Source organism: Mustela lutreola, chromosome 18 (genome assembly GCF_030435805.1).
Source record: "Mustela lutreola isolate mMusLut2 chromosome 18, mMusLut2.pri, whole genome shotgun sequence".
NCBI classification, from domain to species: Eukaryota; Metazoa; Chordata; class Mammalia; order Carnivora; family Mustelidae; genus Mustela; species Mustela lutreola.
Window position 1 is genome coordinate 14,681,544 of NC_081307.1, and position 16,105 is coordinate 14,697,648.

General features: G+C 35.7%; 1 protein-coding gene across 8 annotated transcripts in view; it reads right to left on the bottom strand.

Annotated features, from left to right (window-relative positions):
• The window catches only part of WRN (WRN RecQ like helicase), a 144,628-nt gene that overhangs the window by 112,785 nt on the left and 15,738 nt on the right, over nt 1-16,105 (bottom strand). For 7 of the 8 annotated variants that reach the window (XM_059156399.1, XM_059156397.1, XM_059156393.1 and 4 more), the window contains one exon: nt 451-587. In XM_059156399.1, coding sequence (XP_059012382.1) covers nt 451-546 — 96 coding nt within the window. In that variant the 5' untranslated portion in view covers nt 547-587. Of the gene's footprint in view, nt 1-450; nt 610-16,105 lie in introns of all 8 variants that reach the window. The other variant, XM_059156395.1, reaches the window with a different exon arrangement.

Here is a 16,105-nt window from a genome sequence, read left to right on the forward strand (position 1 = left end):
AGTTATTTACAAACTTCCACTCCTATTTTCATAAGAGCACTTATAGTATTAATTTTTTCTGTAATTATATTAGCATTCTAGATGTAATAATGTTGCCTTAAGTTGCTGAAGAATGGCTGGTAGATCTTGTATCTATGAAAACTTAAACATCCTTACCCACAAAAATTCACCAAAGTAAATACCTTTCTAAATTGCCTAAATTAGAACAGACTAATAAGGTCAACCCTACACAGCAAGAATAAAGGTAAAATACAGAGTAAGAAATCCCATTTTGTAAACCCCATTAAAATTTAGTCCCATTCACCCAATAAAGGACTAAGTTGGGATTCAACTGCACAACAGCTATTCTAACTTAAATGGTGACCTGAAGTTTACAAGTGAAGACTGACTGATTTTATAGTCAAATGTACACTAAATTTTCCATTAACTAATAACTGGTGAACTGCATACCTTTCCTTCTACTGCAGGACAGGTCTCATTCTGCCCAGACATCCATTCAGGAAGTTTCCGCTGCTGTGGAGTTGTTTCCAACTTTTTTTCATTCATCTTTAATAGGCTCCAGTTGCAAAATCCAAAAAACAATTACTCTGTGAATAAAAACAGTGCAATCTTTGAAAAAAAAAAAAAAAACAACAAAACAAAACTCAGAAAGAGTCCTGTGGATACGATAACTGAGGAATCAAACATGCAAATTTAAAGTTACAGCATTTGGCCCACCTATAGGTTTTAAGAGCTAGAATTGCAAAACAAAAGGACACAGATATAACATGCTGGATCTAATAATTATATACTCAGTAGTATTTCTTCTTTTTAAAATAAGTGAGCCAATTTAATTGAGTTCTAAGGTTCTAGTAGTTTCAAAATCCTATCATTTTATGACTTTGCTCCTTTCAAAGAATAATCTTTATCTCATCACCAATGACAATCCTTGAGTGTGTAAATTCTTACAGATTTTGACATCTTTAATTTTCTTATCATCTGTCCTAAGATCTAAGGAAACTCAGCAAACTGTTGGACTTGTTCACAAGTCTACTTGAAAAATGAATTTTTAGACAGAGAACAGCTTTTCTATATTAAGGGTTTTCTTTTATTAAGCTCTTGGCCTAGTAAGTGAACAAGTTTCCCTAAGAATAAGAGTTTCGCAGAGGATATTTTTAAAAATCTGTTACTAGCTCTGAGGGCTCTTCTCAATATAAACCACACGTAAAAAATGGTTATAGAAAACACAATGAATAGGACAACCATGACAAACTCTTTTTTTTGTTTGTTTGTCTGCTTTTTTTTTTTTAAGATTTTATTTATTTATTTGACAGAGATCACAAAGAGGCAGAGAGGCAGTCAGAGAGAGGAGGAAGCAGGCTCCCTGGTGAGCGGGGAGCCTGATGCGGGGCTCGATCCCAGAACCCTGGGATCACGACCTGAGCCGAAGGCAGAGGCTTTAACCCACCGAGCCACCCAGGCGCCTCCAAACTCTTTTTGTTAATGGCAAATGGATCCATACCCTAGCGTGACCTAACACACTAAATTGAAGCAGTTTTAATTTCTTCATAAAATCTTTCCAACTCCAATCTTAGTTCCTATTATCTCAAATTGCTAGTAAAGGAGCAGCAGTTTAAAATATATAGCTGAAGATTCTTATGATGAAACATGTTACTATGAAATAATCACAGCAACTACTTATGATTTAGGATGATCTGTTATCCCTATTGATAGTTAGCAATATAAACCCAGAAGAAATTACACAGTAGCAGCAGGTATCCATTTTAATTGCTCATTTTCTCAAGCAGAAAGCCCCAAAACTGAGAATACTGATAATTTATGAAGGAAAATTTTTTAAGGAAATTTTTAAAAGATTACTCTAGCAAAATCTTCTGTATAAAACCAACTCTACCACTCTTATGCATTGGGAAGGAAGGGGTTAAAAACAGGCTAGTAATTTACTCTCCTTACTGGGAGAGAGGAAATGAAAGACCTCAACCAGGGATCCCAGTAATAACACTCACCATCTCAAACCAGATGGTAGCCTTGTAAAACTACAATGATATTTACTAGCAGAAAAGTACCAAAGAGTACCTATCTAAAAAATGCTATTCACAAGATACAGCTCAACTATCTTGACTGCTCATCACAAATGAGCCTGGAATCAGGATTTATTAATTTATGGCTGAAAAATGGGGAGTAGTCAAGGAAGCTGTGTCATTAAAACAATATAAAATAGAGGCATTCCAAAACCAACACAACCTCCTTTGTGCAATTTTTTTTTTTTTTTTTTTTTTGCCCACATTGCTCAAAACTATTCTGTTAATCTAAAACCATAACATGTCCTATTGCAAAAGAAAAGGACATTTTTGGAATCCGTGTCTGACAGTCTGGGGATCCTCCAAAAAAAGAATATGCCATCTGCACTTGGTGCTTGCTTGTATTCTTTGAATCATTAGCAAAGTTTGGCGTTGGGTAAGATCTATGATTCACTGAATCAGAATGGACAACTCAAGTTTGGGTGCTACCATTTACATTGTATTGGTAAGATAATATATGTAAAATATATGTTTTTATAGTCATCTTATAAAACATTTTACAAATATGAGTAGTTATTAATATGTTTATATGTGTCACAAATTCAAAACTCTTAACAGGAGAGTTAAAATTTGATCCCAAAGTGTACTTTTTATATATGCTCCGTTCTTGATCTTAAAATATTATTTTTATGAAGCTGGAAAACAAGTTTTGGCTATACACAAAGTAGATAATTTGCAAAACCACCAGAAAATTGTGGTTTCTGCAAATAATAGACAACTCTATAAAAACACTATAAAATCTTAGAATTTTTTTACGTAATTCATTCACACTGCCAAAACAGAAATAAACTTCAGTAACTCTTCCCTGAAGCCACCTATAACACTAAAATCATTTTAATTTGAAATGCTTAGTTTTCAGATGTAAAATATTCTCTTTCACACACAAAATTCTGTCTAGATGCTTCCAGGCAAAGAATTTGAAAGCAAACTTGTTTATGGACCTAACATCTTCGTCAAATTTACTTAGATCTCAGGACAGATAAAAAGCACACAGAAAATTAAGGTTGTAGAATAATTTGCAACAAGGAAATTCTTCAAGATACATGAGGATTTGATCAGATAAAGGTTACTCTCGGAAGGGATCCAAGTCATTGGATGATAGAATTTTTCATTTATATATTTAGCTGTTGTGTTGTTGAGTATAAACAACTTTTTTTTTTTTTTTAAAGATTTTATTTATTTATTTGACAGAGAGAAATTACAAGTACACTGAGAGTCAGACAGAGAGAGAGAGAGAAGGAAGCAGGCTCCCTGCCGAGCAGAGAGCCCGATGCGGGACTCGATCCCAGGACCCTGAGATCATGACCTGAGCCGAAGGCAGCGGCTTAACCCACTGAGCCACCCAGGCGCCCGAGTATAAACAACTTTGACATGTCTTTTTCTAAAACCCAGACTCTTATCATTTCATAACACTTCATCTTGTACCATTAAAAGATCTTAAATTCCACTTTGAAATAAATACAGATGGTCCCTAACAATGGTTTCACTTGGGATTTTTCAACCTTACAATAGTGCAAAAGCAATGCACATTCACTAGCAACCACAGATTTTGAACTTGGATCTTTTCTTGTGCTCGTCCTATGTGGTACAACCTTCTGTGGTGAGGCTGGGCAGCAGCCTGGAGCCACAGCTCCTGGCAACCGTTCCGTAACCATGCAACCATTCTGGTTTTCACTTTCAGTATAACATCTAATAAACTACATGAGATGCTCAATACTTTATTATAAAATAGTCTTTCTGTCAGATGATTTTAGCCAACTGTAGACCAACTTAAGTGTTCTGAGGACATTTATGGTCAGCTAGGCTAAGCTATGATGTTTGGGAGGCTAGGTATGAAATACATTTTCAACTTTCGATGGTCCATCTGGAAAGTCCTAAGTCAAATAAGATTTGTAATATACTTTGATTTGCATTGGTTTGGACTTTCCTGGAATCATTCTGCCTGTCTACCCACCATTACCGGCTACTTTTCAGTCTTGATCACTTTTTTAAAGGCTACCTTTAAACATTATACAACTGGGATTTTTATTATTTTTTATTTTTCAATTTTTTGTTTTGAATAATCCCATTGAACATGTCTCTCAATAGGGTAATTCATCTCATTTGCATTTAGTATAAGAACATGAGTTTTCTCTCTCATTTTACTTTGATTAATATTTACCTTACTTTCTTCAGTTTTCTTACTTTTTTTCATTTTTCCTGATTGATTAAAATTACCATCCATTCTCTTTTTCCATTATCAATGACAAAATGTCAATTTTTTTCCATCCGACCATTACCATTATCCAACTATTACCATATTACCATACTATTACCATAGTCTCAGCAAAATACTACAACAATATCCCTTCCCCATCCGGATCCTACATTTGCACTGTCCTTCCCACCCTTCTAATTACTGTTTTCTGCTGATATGGTTTTGGCTACAGCCTGTCAGTCTTCTTAGTACTGCTCTTCTATTTCAACAATCCTTACTATTTTCCAAATATTTATTTTATAAATTCCATCATCTATTGTAATATAAATGTATTTATAAATTCAAATAAGAAATATATTGTTTACTATAGTTTCCTCTTCCCTTCATCTTATCCCTCTTGTTCTGACTCAACTGTTTGTTTAGAGAACTCTAAATTATTTTCATCAGGTAGAATATGAAAGTAATAAACTCTGATTCCCTGCATATGTGAAAATGTATTTCTTCAACAGATAAAATGATGTGTTTGTTGGCTGAGTAAAACAGTCCCTCAGCTGTCTGTAGTTCTTCTCTTACTGTGTTCTACCTTTTGATGCTGCAAGTAAGAAATTCATTGTTTCTCTGATGCTTTTTCTATTTTGAGTCACCTATTTCCCATCTGGGAACTTGAAAGACTTTCAAGGATTTTTAGATTTTAAGGAGCCTAAGTGTAAATTCTATTCTCCTTGGGATCAGTGAGTCCTTGGAAAGGGCTCCTTTCCAAGTCTTTTTCTTAAGATCAGAAAACTTTCCCCTCAATATGGGTTGAATTGCATCCCTCCTCAAAAAAAAATGAAGAAGTGTCAAAGTCCTAATCTCCAGTACTTCAGCATGTGACTCTTTATTTGGAAAAAGTCATTACGGAAGTAATCAAATTTAAACAAGGTCATTACAGTGGTCTCTAATCCAAACCGAGTGGTAGCCTTACGAAAAGGGGAAATATGGACACAGAGATGTCTCAGGCATGCACTGAGAGATGTTGTGAAGAAACACATAGAGAAAGAGCCATTTACAAGCCACGAAGAGGTCTAAAACAGATCCTTCCCCCACAGCCCTGAAAAGAAAACAACTCCACTAACAATTTGATTTCAGACTTCTGGCCTCCAAAACGATGAGACAATAAATTTCTGTTTAATCATGGAGTATGCATCACTTAACTGTGGCACCTGCAACAAACTAATATACCCCTATTTCTAGTTTAGTTATTAATTGCCACTATCTCTTCCCTTTTCTCCTTCTATATTTATTCACATGCTGATGAATTTCTTCCTGCCTGAATTTCTTCTCCTAGACTCTATTTTTTCCTTCCTGACTACCATTTCTTGAATTTTGTTCTATGTATTATAAGACACTCCTTACACTTGACTTCTAAGATGCTAATTTCACTCCCAATGGTGATAGCCCTTTTCAGTTTGTCTACTGAATTTTTATAATGTTAAGATCTTGATTGTTAGTTCCAGAAAGTTTCCTTATGCTCTAGTTGAGTCTCTCTAAATATGCTTGTTATTTCTTTCTTTTGTAAAGTTTATAATCTAGTTCAAATATCTCTTTCAATAAAAGTCTCCCATTCTGGGTGTTCTTTGGTCTTCTTTCCACTGATGCTGGCTTCCTTAGTTGGACCATTATTTTCCTTTGCCTATAAATTCTGTTTATCATCAGCAGTCATCTGCTCTTAGGGTCCCTCAGGAACCTGAGAACAGGACAAAAACTGTTAAGTTTTCCAATGAAGTATTAGGAAGCAATTTTTCTATTAACAGGTCTTCTAAATTGTAATCTCAAGACCTAGACCACCAACACACTGAGCTCATCAGTACAACTCCTCTGGAAATGTTCTAAGACAGGAAAGATGAAGCAGGCATCCCTGGACTAGTTGTTCAGTTCACTCAACAAATACCAGCCATATTTGTTCTACCACAGTAATTCTACTGAGTATTTTATTTAGGGAATTATGTTTCAGTTCCTTTCTTATCCTGCTATTTTCCTTTTCAACTACATTCAATTTCCTATTTTTCTTTTTCAATTTTTTATTTAAATTCTAGTTAATTAAGATATTGTGTAATACTGGTATCAGGAGTAGAATTTAGTGATTCATCACTTACCTACAACACCCAGTGCTCATCTTAACAAGTGTCCTCCTAATACCCGTCACCCATTTATCCCCTCCCCCACCCACCTCCCTCCATCAATCCTCTTCAGGGGGGTTTTTTGTTTGTTTTTTGCTTGTTTTTTCTCTTTGGTTCTTTTATTAACACATTTCCTGCTGAATCTATTGATAATACTTATAAAGACTTTGAGGGTTTCTTTGTTTAGAAATTATTTTTTAAAGATTTTATTTATGTGACAGAGAGACTATAAACAAGGAGACTAGCAGAGACAGAAGGAGAAGCAGGCTCCCCATTGAACAGGGAGCCCTACCCTGGACTGGATCCCGGGACCCTGGGAAGGCAGAAGCTTTACTGACTGAGCCACCCAGGCGCCCCTAGAAATTATTTTTTATCAAGGGTCAACTACTCAGCTAAGCAAGCTTGATAGCTATTGATTTTTCTCAAATACATGATGATTCTCAGTGCCCACTTCATTTATAAATGAAGGTCTATACCAGGAGTCTACAACATCCCTCAACTTGGCACATTCAGAAAACGAAAATATTTTTATAGCATACTGGAAAGGCGATCTGAGAGTGTGCATATGACATTTTGTAAAAACTGCATATCTTCATTGTAAAATTAAACTTTTTAAACAAGAAACTAAGTTGTTTGGTTGAATATAACTTTTGCATATTTGGCTTAAAATGACTACATACAACTTAAAATGACTACATACAACTCCTGATTAAAACATTTTAACATTTTCTTAATATTCTATATAGTCACCATCACAAGGAAGCTTTATTAGAACAATTAGTAACAAATGGCAGAAGAGCAGGCTTTACTCTAAAAGGCTGAAAACTTTTTAACAATTAACCAGTATTCCAAGAACTCGACCTCTTTAAATTCTACTTCAACAATGCTGAAGTTCTTAAATCTAACAGCTTCTCCTTTTCTTCTGTTGAAAACTATGTTAATTCCTTCTGATGATATAAATAAGTTTTGAATACAAATGAATTTTTTATAACAAGTATTTCAACATAGTGTGCTGAATTTGCTCAAGTATTATTAATTCATTCTTAGGATTGAAATGATACCAATTATATGTCACTTCTAAAACTATTTTAACTTCATTCTCCCAAAGCTGAATTATTACTCTGAATCCATAAACTTTGTAAGTACATGTTAATATATTTTTCCACATAATCGCTGCACTTTCAAATTAATTCAGGTGCTCAAAATGTCCGTTAAGAATACTGTTTATTGAAACCGGTAAGTATACTTCAACAAATCTGTAAAGTAAGAACCATTCATATGGAATAACTTGAAATTTTCTTTTAGCATATAAATCTTCCTTTAGACTGTCAATACACTTCATTACTGAAATAGCCAACCACATTTCTTCACCTAAAGCTGAAAAGAAGGTACTACAGTAGCTTAGACTTCATTAGGTTCACCATTTTTATGACTTCATTTAATGTGAGCTCAGAACTACAGGCAATTTTTAATATACAGGACTTTCTCTGTGAACAAGACAAGTTATTACTTAGAATATCAAGGGTTTTTTAAATATATTGAACTAAATGTACAGCCTAAACCCCAGTTATTACCAGTCCCAAACTTCCACTGTTTCCATAATATCTTGTATGTTTCAAGATATTTTCTTTGAATACTTCAGTTTTGAAGCTTCTTCGCCAAGGAAATAATGTTCTTTCAAGCATTTTTCTTCAAGGATTCCTATAGCTTTCTGAGGCCCATTATCAACATTTATGGATTCATATCTACAATGAACACCTTTTCATTAGATAATCTTCTGAATTAGTACTGTCTTCTTCTATGTCTTTGACAAATCTTGAACATACCTTCTAACAAAATAATTGAAAATGGCAACTTTTTCATTTCCTTTGCCTTACGGATCCCAAACACAGTGTTCCATACAGGCAGGAAAATAAAGAGCAAATTCGGCAAACTAGTGAAATATAGGCTTTACTAACTGAGCAATCCTGTATCTGGTTTCTTGAGCTCAATCTGATGATCACAACCTCTTAAAAGAATTTTGTTTTGGGGCGCCTGGGTGGCTCAGTGGGTTAAGCCGCTGCCTTCGGCTCAGGTCATGATCTCAGCGTCCTGGGATCGAGCCCCGCATCGGGCTCTCTGCTCCACAGGGAGCCTGCTTCCCTTTCTCTCTCTCTCTGCCTGCCTCTCTGCCTATTTGTGATCTCTGTCTGTCAAATAAATAAATAAAATCTTTAAAAAAAAAAAAAAAAAGAATTTTGTTTTACAGGCACCTGGGTGGCTCAGTGGGTTAAGCGTCTATCTTCAGCTTAGGTCCTGGTCCCAGGGTTCTGAGAAGGAGTCCTGAATATGGCTCCTTGCTCAGTGGGGAGTCTGTTTCTCCTTCTCCCTCTCCCCAGCCAGCTCATGCTCTCTCTCTCTCAAATAAATTAATAAAAATTTTTAAAAAAGAATTTTATTTTGTGTTCAAAGATGATTTCAAAAGTTCATACTTTTTTTTAGTAAAATAGCTGTTTTATGAAAAGGTACCAGAGTATTTTGACACCCTTATTTCATTTGATTTAGCCTATAAAGAATTATGGAAACATCATAAAATTGAGATAATTCTTTACTTTAGAGCCTAATTATTGATGAAATATTTAGTGTTATATTTAACTCACAGATCAGATGACTTTACAACTTTTACCAATAAATTAGAGATTATAGTGGGAAAATAAATATCTGCAGAACTTAAATTTATTTGAATATAAAATACTTTAAAAATAAAGTGCTTGAAATATTTTAAGTCCTTCATTCCTTGGGAAATGCTTGTCAATTTTTTAGTCTGTCTAAACTCTTACTTTTTTTTTTTTAACAAACCTTATCCCAAAAAACTTCTTTAATGAAAAAGACTAAACAAAAAACAGTGTGCTGAAATATTTTCAGTTCTTGAATAATTTAAATGTTTAAAGTAAGCAAAATACACTTGTAATCAAAATCTTTTTAAATGAGGTTCTGAAGTTACAAAGGCCTATATTTCCCTTGTTAAAATCAATGGAATTGTATTATGTTCAATTATTGATTATTTTTAGATATAAGCACTATATATAAATTCTAAATGTAAATTCTAAAAACAAACATATTGTGAAATTCTATCATAATCAGGGTTTGACAAATTGTCACATCAAAAAGCCATAATAAATAAATAATTAAAAGTTACATAACAAGCAAGAAAATAAACAAAATTCATTGTTTTCTGTTAGAAAATACTGATAAGAATTCGCTAACAATCATGCTCTTTTCTGTTAGCAGTAAAATAATTATGAAAATTAAGACAAAAATGAAAGAATTTTGGGGTGCCTGGGTGGCCCAGTCAGTTAAGCATCCGACTCGTAATCTCAGGTTAGGTCTTGATCTCAGGATTTTGAGTACAAGCCCCACATGGTGCCTACTTGAAAGAAAGAAAGAAAGAAAGAACGAGCTTATGTAAACACATATAACTTTCCTAATTATTAAATCATATACACATACAAAATGAAAATAATAATTAGATAGTAAATTATTTAACAGGAAAGTCAGGCGGAAGGGCTACATAATACAGCCACAGAACAACCTTGTCTGACCATGTTTCCTATGCACAACCATCCAGGTTACTGTATTGTGGATAGGAGTTCCTGTGACTTGACCGGCATGACAGACCACCCAGGCCTGCACGGTGGCAGGGAGGTTAAATAAGGCTGCTTATAAGACTTGTGCTACTGAAAAAAAAAAAAAAAGTGTGCTACTAAATAATCTCAGGAGCCTGGTTAGCTGACATCAGCTAGCCTCCAGGTCAGAACTGGCCCTTCTGGTCTAGACACCAAGAGCTGTAAACTTTGCCTTGCGTCTCCTCTAGCTCCAGCCTGGGAGGTCCCCAAGAAGAGAATCCAAAATGAGAGGCCAGCACATATGGCCCAGGCTCCTTGAAGATGTAAAGCCATGATAACACAGAAATGCTGCTCGCTCCTAACTGCACAGAGGCAAACAAATGCTTAACTTCACACCCGGTCATTTGCCCTATAAATACCACCCTTATAGGGATGGTCAGTTGGAAGTCTCACCTGAGAGGAAGACGCTCCGCTCAGGCCTCTCAATCTGGACCCCAGCCTGGCTGTCTCCACAGGGCTTCCCCAGCTAATGAGGTTGGACACTGTAAGAGCCCAACTGGATGTAATTCTTCCTTATTCTCCTTTACTGCTTACTATTGCCCTCATTTATGCATAGATTTCCCTTTCCTTCTATTACCACTAGGTTTTTTACTTTATAATGAAGTATTTTCCTCCCCGCCCCCCAACTCGAAACTCAGTATGGCTGCTGTGAATCCTTTCTTTAGAAGTTACCTAAGTAGGGGCGCCTGGGTGGCTCAGTGGGTTAAGCCACTGCCTTCGGCTCAAGTCATGATCTCGGGGTCCTGGGATCGAGTCCCGCATCGGGCTCTCTGCCCAGCAGGGAGCCTGCTCCCCTCTCTCTCTCTGCCTGCCTCTCTGTCTACCTGTGATCTCTCTGTCAAATAAATAAATAAAATCTTAAAAAAAAAAAAAAAAGTTACCTAAGTAGTTTACAAAAGGATCACCATATAGAATAATGTTCAAATATGATTTCACCTATTATAAATCTTTGAATGTTTCATAAAATGCTTCTATGTTTGAAAAATATAAAAAATATGCAGCCATCAAAATCTTGCCTTATAACCCACATCACCATGCTACAGCACAAACTAGAAGCCACTAACTTTGCTCCAGCTAACTCTTGCCAGTAGTGAATATGGACCCAGTCAGTGTTCCCAGGCCTTCCAATTTTTCCAGATATGAAAAAACTGCACCATGCAATCTTCCATTTAATACCAGTATCCAAGACCCCTCCACAGGCCAAAATTTGGCCTGCAGTCCTTTCAATTTACAACTTCTGCCACAGACAGAGCAGTACTAGCAGCTGGTGTGGGTACCCATAGTAATTTTTAATGTCAATGTCCACTTCCAAATCATTGAGTGAAATACTTGGGTACATTTCTATAGAAACACTGTGGAGTTAGTGATGGCAAAAAAACTAGGAATATGCTAACAAATGGCAGTTCCTTTAAAGAAGCATCCACAGGACACAGAGCGGTTGACTGGAACAGCTACTTAATTAGAGCAGTAGCAAGTGAATTCCCCTAAGAATGGAGGACATCTCTTTTTATGCATCTCTGAGTCTACTGTGTCAACTCGCACTAGACCGGAGCATTACTCCACTTTCCTCAATGACTCCGATAATAATGCTAGGAGCAGGCACACAAGAAATCTACTTTCCCAAGCTGCCAAATTGTGAGTATAAACGATGAAGCCACAGTGAAGCACAGGCCCAGTTCCTTCAGTCCATCTACTATAGTATCAACTATACGCTTTGGCAGTCAAGTTATTTAAGGGCTGGTTTGATGGTCTAGTGTGAAAATTATTATGTTTAACCAGAGCTGAAGCTAAATGAAAAATAAGCCATCTATTTCATGAAGGTGGGCCAAGAAAGTATTTTCATGCACTACCAACATTTCCCTCAAAATAATTCTCTAGTTTTACACAGAGTTTCATTTTTAAGAATTAATCTTACAAAAAAAAAAAAAAAAAAGCATTCCTCAGAAAGATTTATATACAAGGATAGTCATTCTTGTCATATATGGTAGTATTTAAGATATAAAATGTCATATACAATATTTATAGTGATAAAGAGTTGAAAACAGTGAAATATCCAACAATGTTAAGTTAAATAATAAATTGTTACATCCATAAAGCAGAGCACTATGTAGCCATTAAAAACATACTTGTAATTTATCAAGTGAAAAACCAAGTTAGACTCTAATTTTACATAATAAAAATGTGTATATTTGTATGTGTGTATATATATTCTATAGAAAAAAACATTTGTATACATACACATATATAGGCAAACATTTACATATATACACATACATATTCTATATTTTTAAAGGTGTGGAGTAATGTATACCAAAATATGAGTAGTTAGCCCACAACTGCAGATGGCTTTTTATTTTCTTCTTTATACTTTTCTATATGTTTCAAATTTTCTGTAAAAACATGTGTTACTTTTAGCAATCAGGAGGAAAGTATGCTAAAAAAAGGGAGAAAGGTTGATTGTTTGGTTTTTTTTTTTTAATGAACAATCAAAGCTACATTTTTTATACTCTAGAGCAAGAGTTAGCAAATTCTTTCTCTAAAAAGCCAGACAGTAAATATTCTAATGCTCATGGCAGATTGTCTCTGTTTGGAACTATCAAGTCAGACATTGTGGCGCAAATGCCATAAATAATACTTAAATAAGCATGGCAATGTTCCAATAAGACTTTATAGACAATGAAATCTAGATTTATGCAAATTTTGCAAAATTTTTCCTTTTGATTTCTTAGCCACTTAAAAATATAAAAACCATTTAACTCAAAGTACAAAAACAAGCAGCAAGTCAAATGGGACCCACCACAAGTTTGCCAACTCCTGCTACAGAAGAGACAAAATGGTCTAAGACTGTAAAATGTCCAATGCTACTGGCATTAAAAACTACAGTTTTTTTTAATCACCATAATACAGTGATAAAACAGTTAATAAGATAAAAAATACCTAATAATAATAAAACTTCTTAGTAAAACCTTTTTGATATATTACTTGCAAAATGGACTTAATGATACCTGAATGGATAGACCTACTACTCAGGGTTAGTAATATTACCCGATTAAATGTTAAGAGATTATCTCCTAAAACTAGGAATTAGGTTTTGAAAAAAATTTATCTTAAAAGATTTTATCTGACATCCATTAGAGGGAACACTGTCTACTGCAGGCACTTTTAGTGCCTTTTAGTCCATAGCAAAAGAAACACATCAGTAAGATTCAAGATTTAAGTTTGACCAAATACAGGAATTAAAACCAACTGTATCCCATATTAACTAAGAAAGGATAGCTTTTTAATTACCTAGCTTTTAGATCCTACTCTACTTCACTCTATCAGAGTAGAAATTCATCTCAAGAGCATATTTTTCTACTTGAAATGGTATCCTCTTCTAAAGAATGGACAAAATAACTCCTGTTGCATAGAAGTTGGGTTTCACTAGATTAGCTCAGAGATGTCTTTGCTCCTAAAACCTTTAACTAACGCTGGGGTGTCTGGGAGACTCAGTGGGTTAAGTCTCAGCCCTGTTGGTTTCAGCTCAGGTCAGAATCTCATGGCTCCTGGAATGGAGAGCCCTGAGACAGGCTTGCCACTAGACATAGTCTGCCTAATATTCTCTCCCTCCTCCGCCCCTCTGCCCCTCTGCCCCCTTCTCCACACTGGTTCTCCCTCTCAAATAAATAAATAAATAAAAACCTTTAATTAAGGTAAGGAAACTAATACCTACTGTTACCATGGTAACTGAATAAAATATCCCAACCTTCTTAAAAAGCATAAAAAAATAAAAAAACCACTGGTTTTCAGGGCCAGGAAGAAATTATTAGTAAGTAGTGAAATATTTAACTGTTAGGCAATTACCTTGTTTAACATGAATAAATTTTCACCTACTACTTAAAATGGTTCACCTCTATTTTTTTCAAAATACATAAAGACTAATCTGATCAAATACTTTTTGGGGGTTTTTCTAAGATTTATTTATTTATTTATTTGACACAGAGAGAGAGAGAAAGAGAAAGAGAAAGCGCGAGCACACAAGTAGGCAGAGAGGCCAGCGGGCGGGGAAGCAGGCTCCCTGCTGAGCAGAGAGCCTGATGCAGGGCTCAATCCCAGGACCCTGAGGTCATGTCCTGAGCCAAAGGCAGAGGCTTTAACCCACTGAGCCACCCAGGTACCCTGATCAAATACAGTTTTATAAATTCTGATTATTTAGTCAAAAATCAAGAATGTTTACAGTGACTCTGAAATTTGCTAACAAAATGTCATAAATGTGTAGTTTTAGTACATAAGCTATAATTTTAATTTCTCACTTTTGGTATTTATGCAAATTTTGAAATATCCATTGAGTTTCACAATATTCCTCTAAGGAAAAAAACTATCACCATCGCTGTATAACAAAGGAAAATGTGTCAAATAGGAAAACTAATAACAAAGAGTAGCTAATTTTGCAGAAGTTACGGACTACTCTAATGGTAAAAATTATGCTATGAAGAGGTAGGGAAGTAGAATGGAAAGAAATCTGTACTTAGAGTCAGAAAACTCATATTCTCATGTTGCTTTGTGTCAAGAAAAACTATCCAAAATTTAAAAGACAAAGAGAGGCAGTATGTCCATTCAATGACATAAAGGAGCACAATCTTAATCAAAGATGACTTCATTAGAGAATAGACCTTTACATGACTCACTATTTACTACTGTTAAAAACTGAGGCTCTGTGAAGTTACTTGTTAACTTGCAAATTTTTGTCTAGTAAAGGTACAACTGAATTCTGCCCAGTAGAAAAAATAATCTCAAAGGCTATGCTTTTTACTGCTCTGTAGGGATGGTTTTTGTATCTAACCCAGCAATTTTATTCCAAAATTCTTTCTCCAATATGTATATGTACCGGTCAGTTTTATGTGTCAACCTAACTAGGGGGTTACCCACCCAGAGCTAGTCAAACACTATTTCTAGGTGTGTCTGGGAGGGCGTTATCAGAGGAAATCGGCGTTTAAATAGGTAGACTTTGTACAGAAGACTGCCCTCACCAATAAGGGCATCATCCAATCTGCAGAGTCTCAAAAAAAACTAAAAGGCAGACAGAGGGCAAATTGTGTCTCCATTCAAGCTGAAACATCCATCCTCTCTTGCCCTCCCACATCAGCACTCCTCAGTTCTTGGACTGTCATACTAGGAGGAGAACTAGACTACTCGCTCCTCTGCTTTGTAGGCCTTCAACTTTGGACCACAATTACATCACTGGATTTCCTGGACCTCCAGCTTGGAACAGCAAATTGTGGAGTTTCGGCCTCCACAATTGCATGAGCCAATCCCCCACAATAAATCTCTTTCTGTACTTCTATATATATATCCTACTGGTTTTGTTTTTCTGGAGAACCCTAATCCACTATATCTTTGTTCCTCTTTGAAACAAATTTATCTCCTGCTGGTTCCCTCATTAATGAGCTAAATAATGTGACATATGTTCATTCTGTATTTGTATGAGAACCAGTCTTTAATATTTTGGAAAATTGTACTTTGACGCTTTGCTACTTGGTATCCATGTGATCTTGGACAAGTCACTTTACTTTTCGATTTTCATTTCCTCATCTGTAAAATGGGGTTAAATTCCTACTATATTACTTGTTTTATTATATTACATTATTTTTTTAAAGATTTTATTTATTTATTTATTTATTTGACACTGAGAGAGAGAGAGAGAGAGAGAGAGCATGAGCAGGGGGGAGGAGAAGAGGGACAGAAAGAATCAGACTCCTCACTGAACAGGAGTCCCGAGGGGAGCTTGATTCCAGGACCCTGGGATCATGATCCCAGCTGAAGGCAAATGCTTAACTGACTGAACCACCCAGGGTTCCTATATTACATTATTATTAAATATTATATTACCAGGGGGCCTGGGTAGCTCAGTCATTAAGCATCTGCCTTTAGCTAAGGTCCTGACCTCAGGGTCCTGGGATGGAGCCCCGCATCGGGCTCCCTGCTCAGTGGGAAACTTGCTTCTCCCTCTCCCACTCCCCCTGCTTG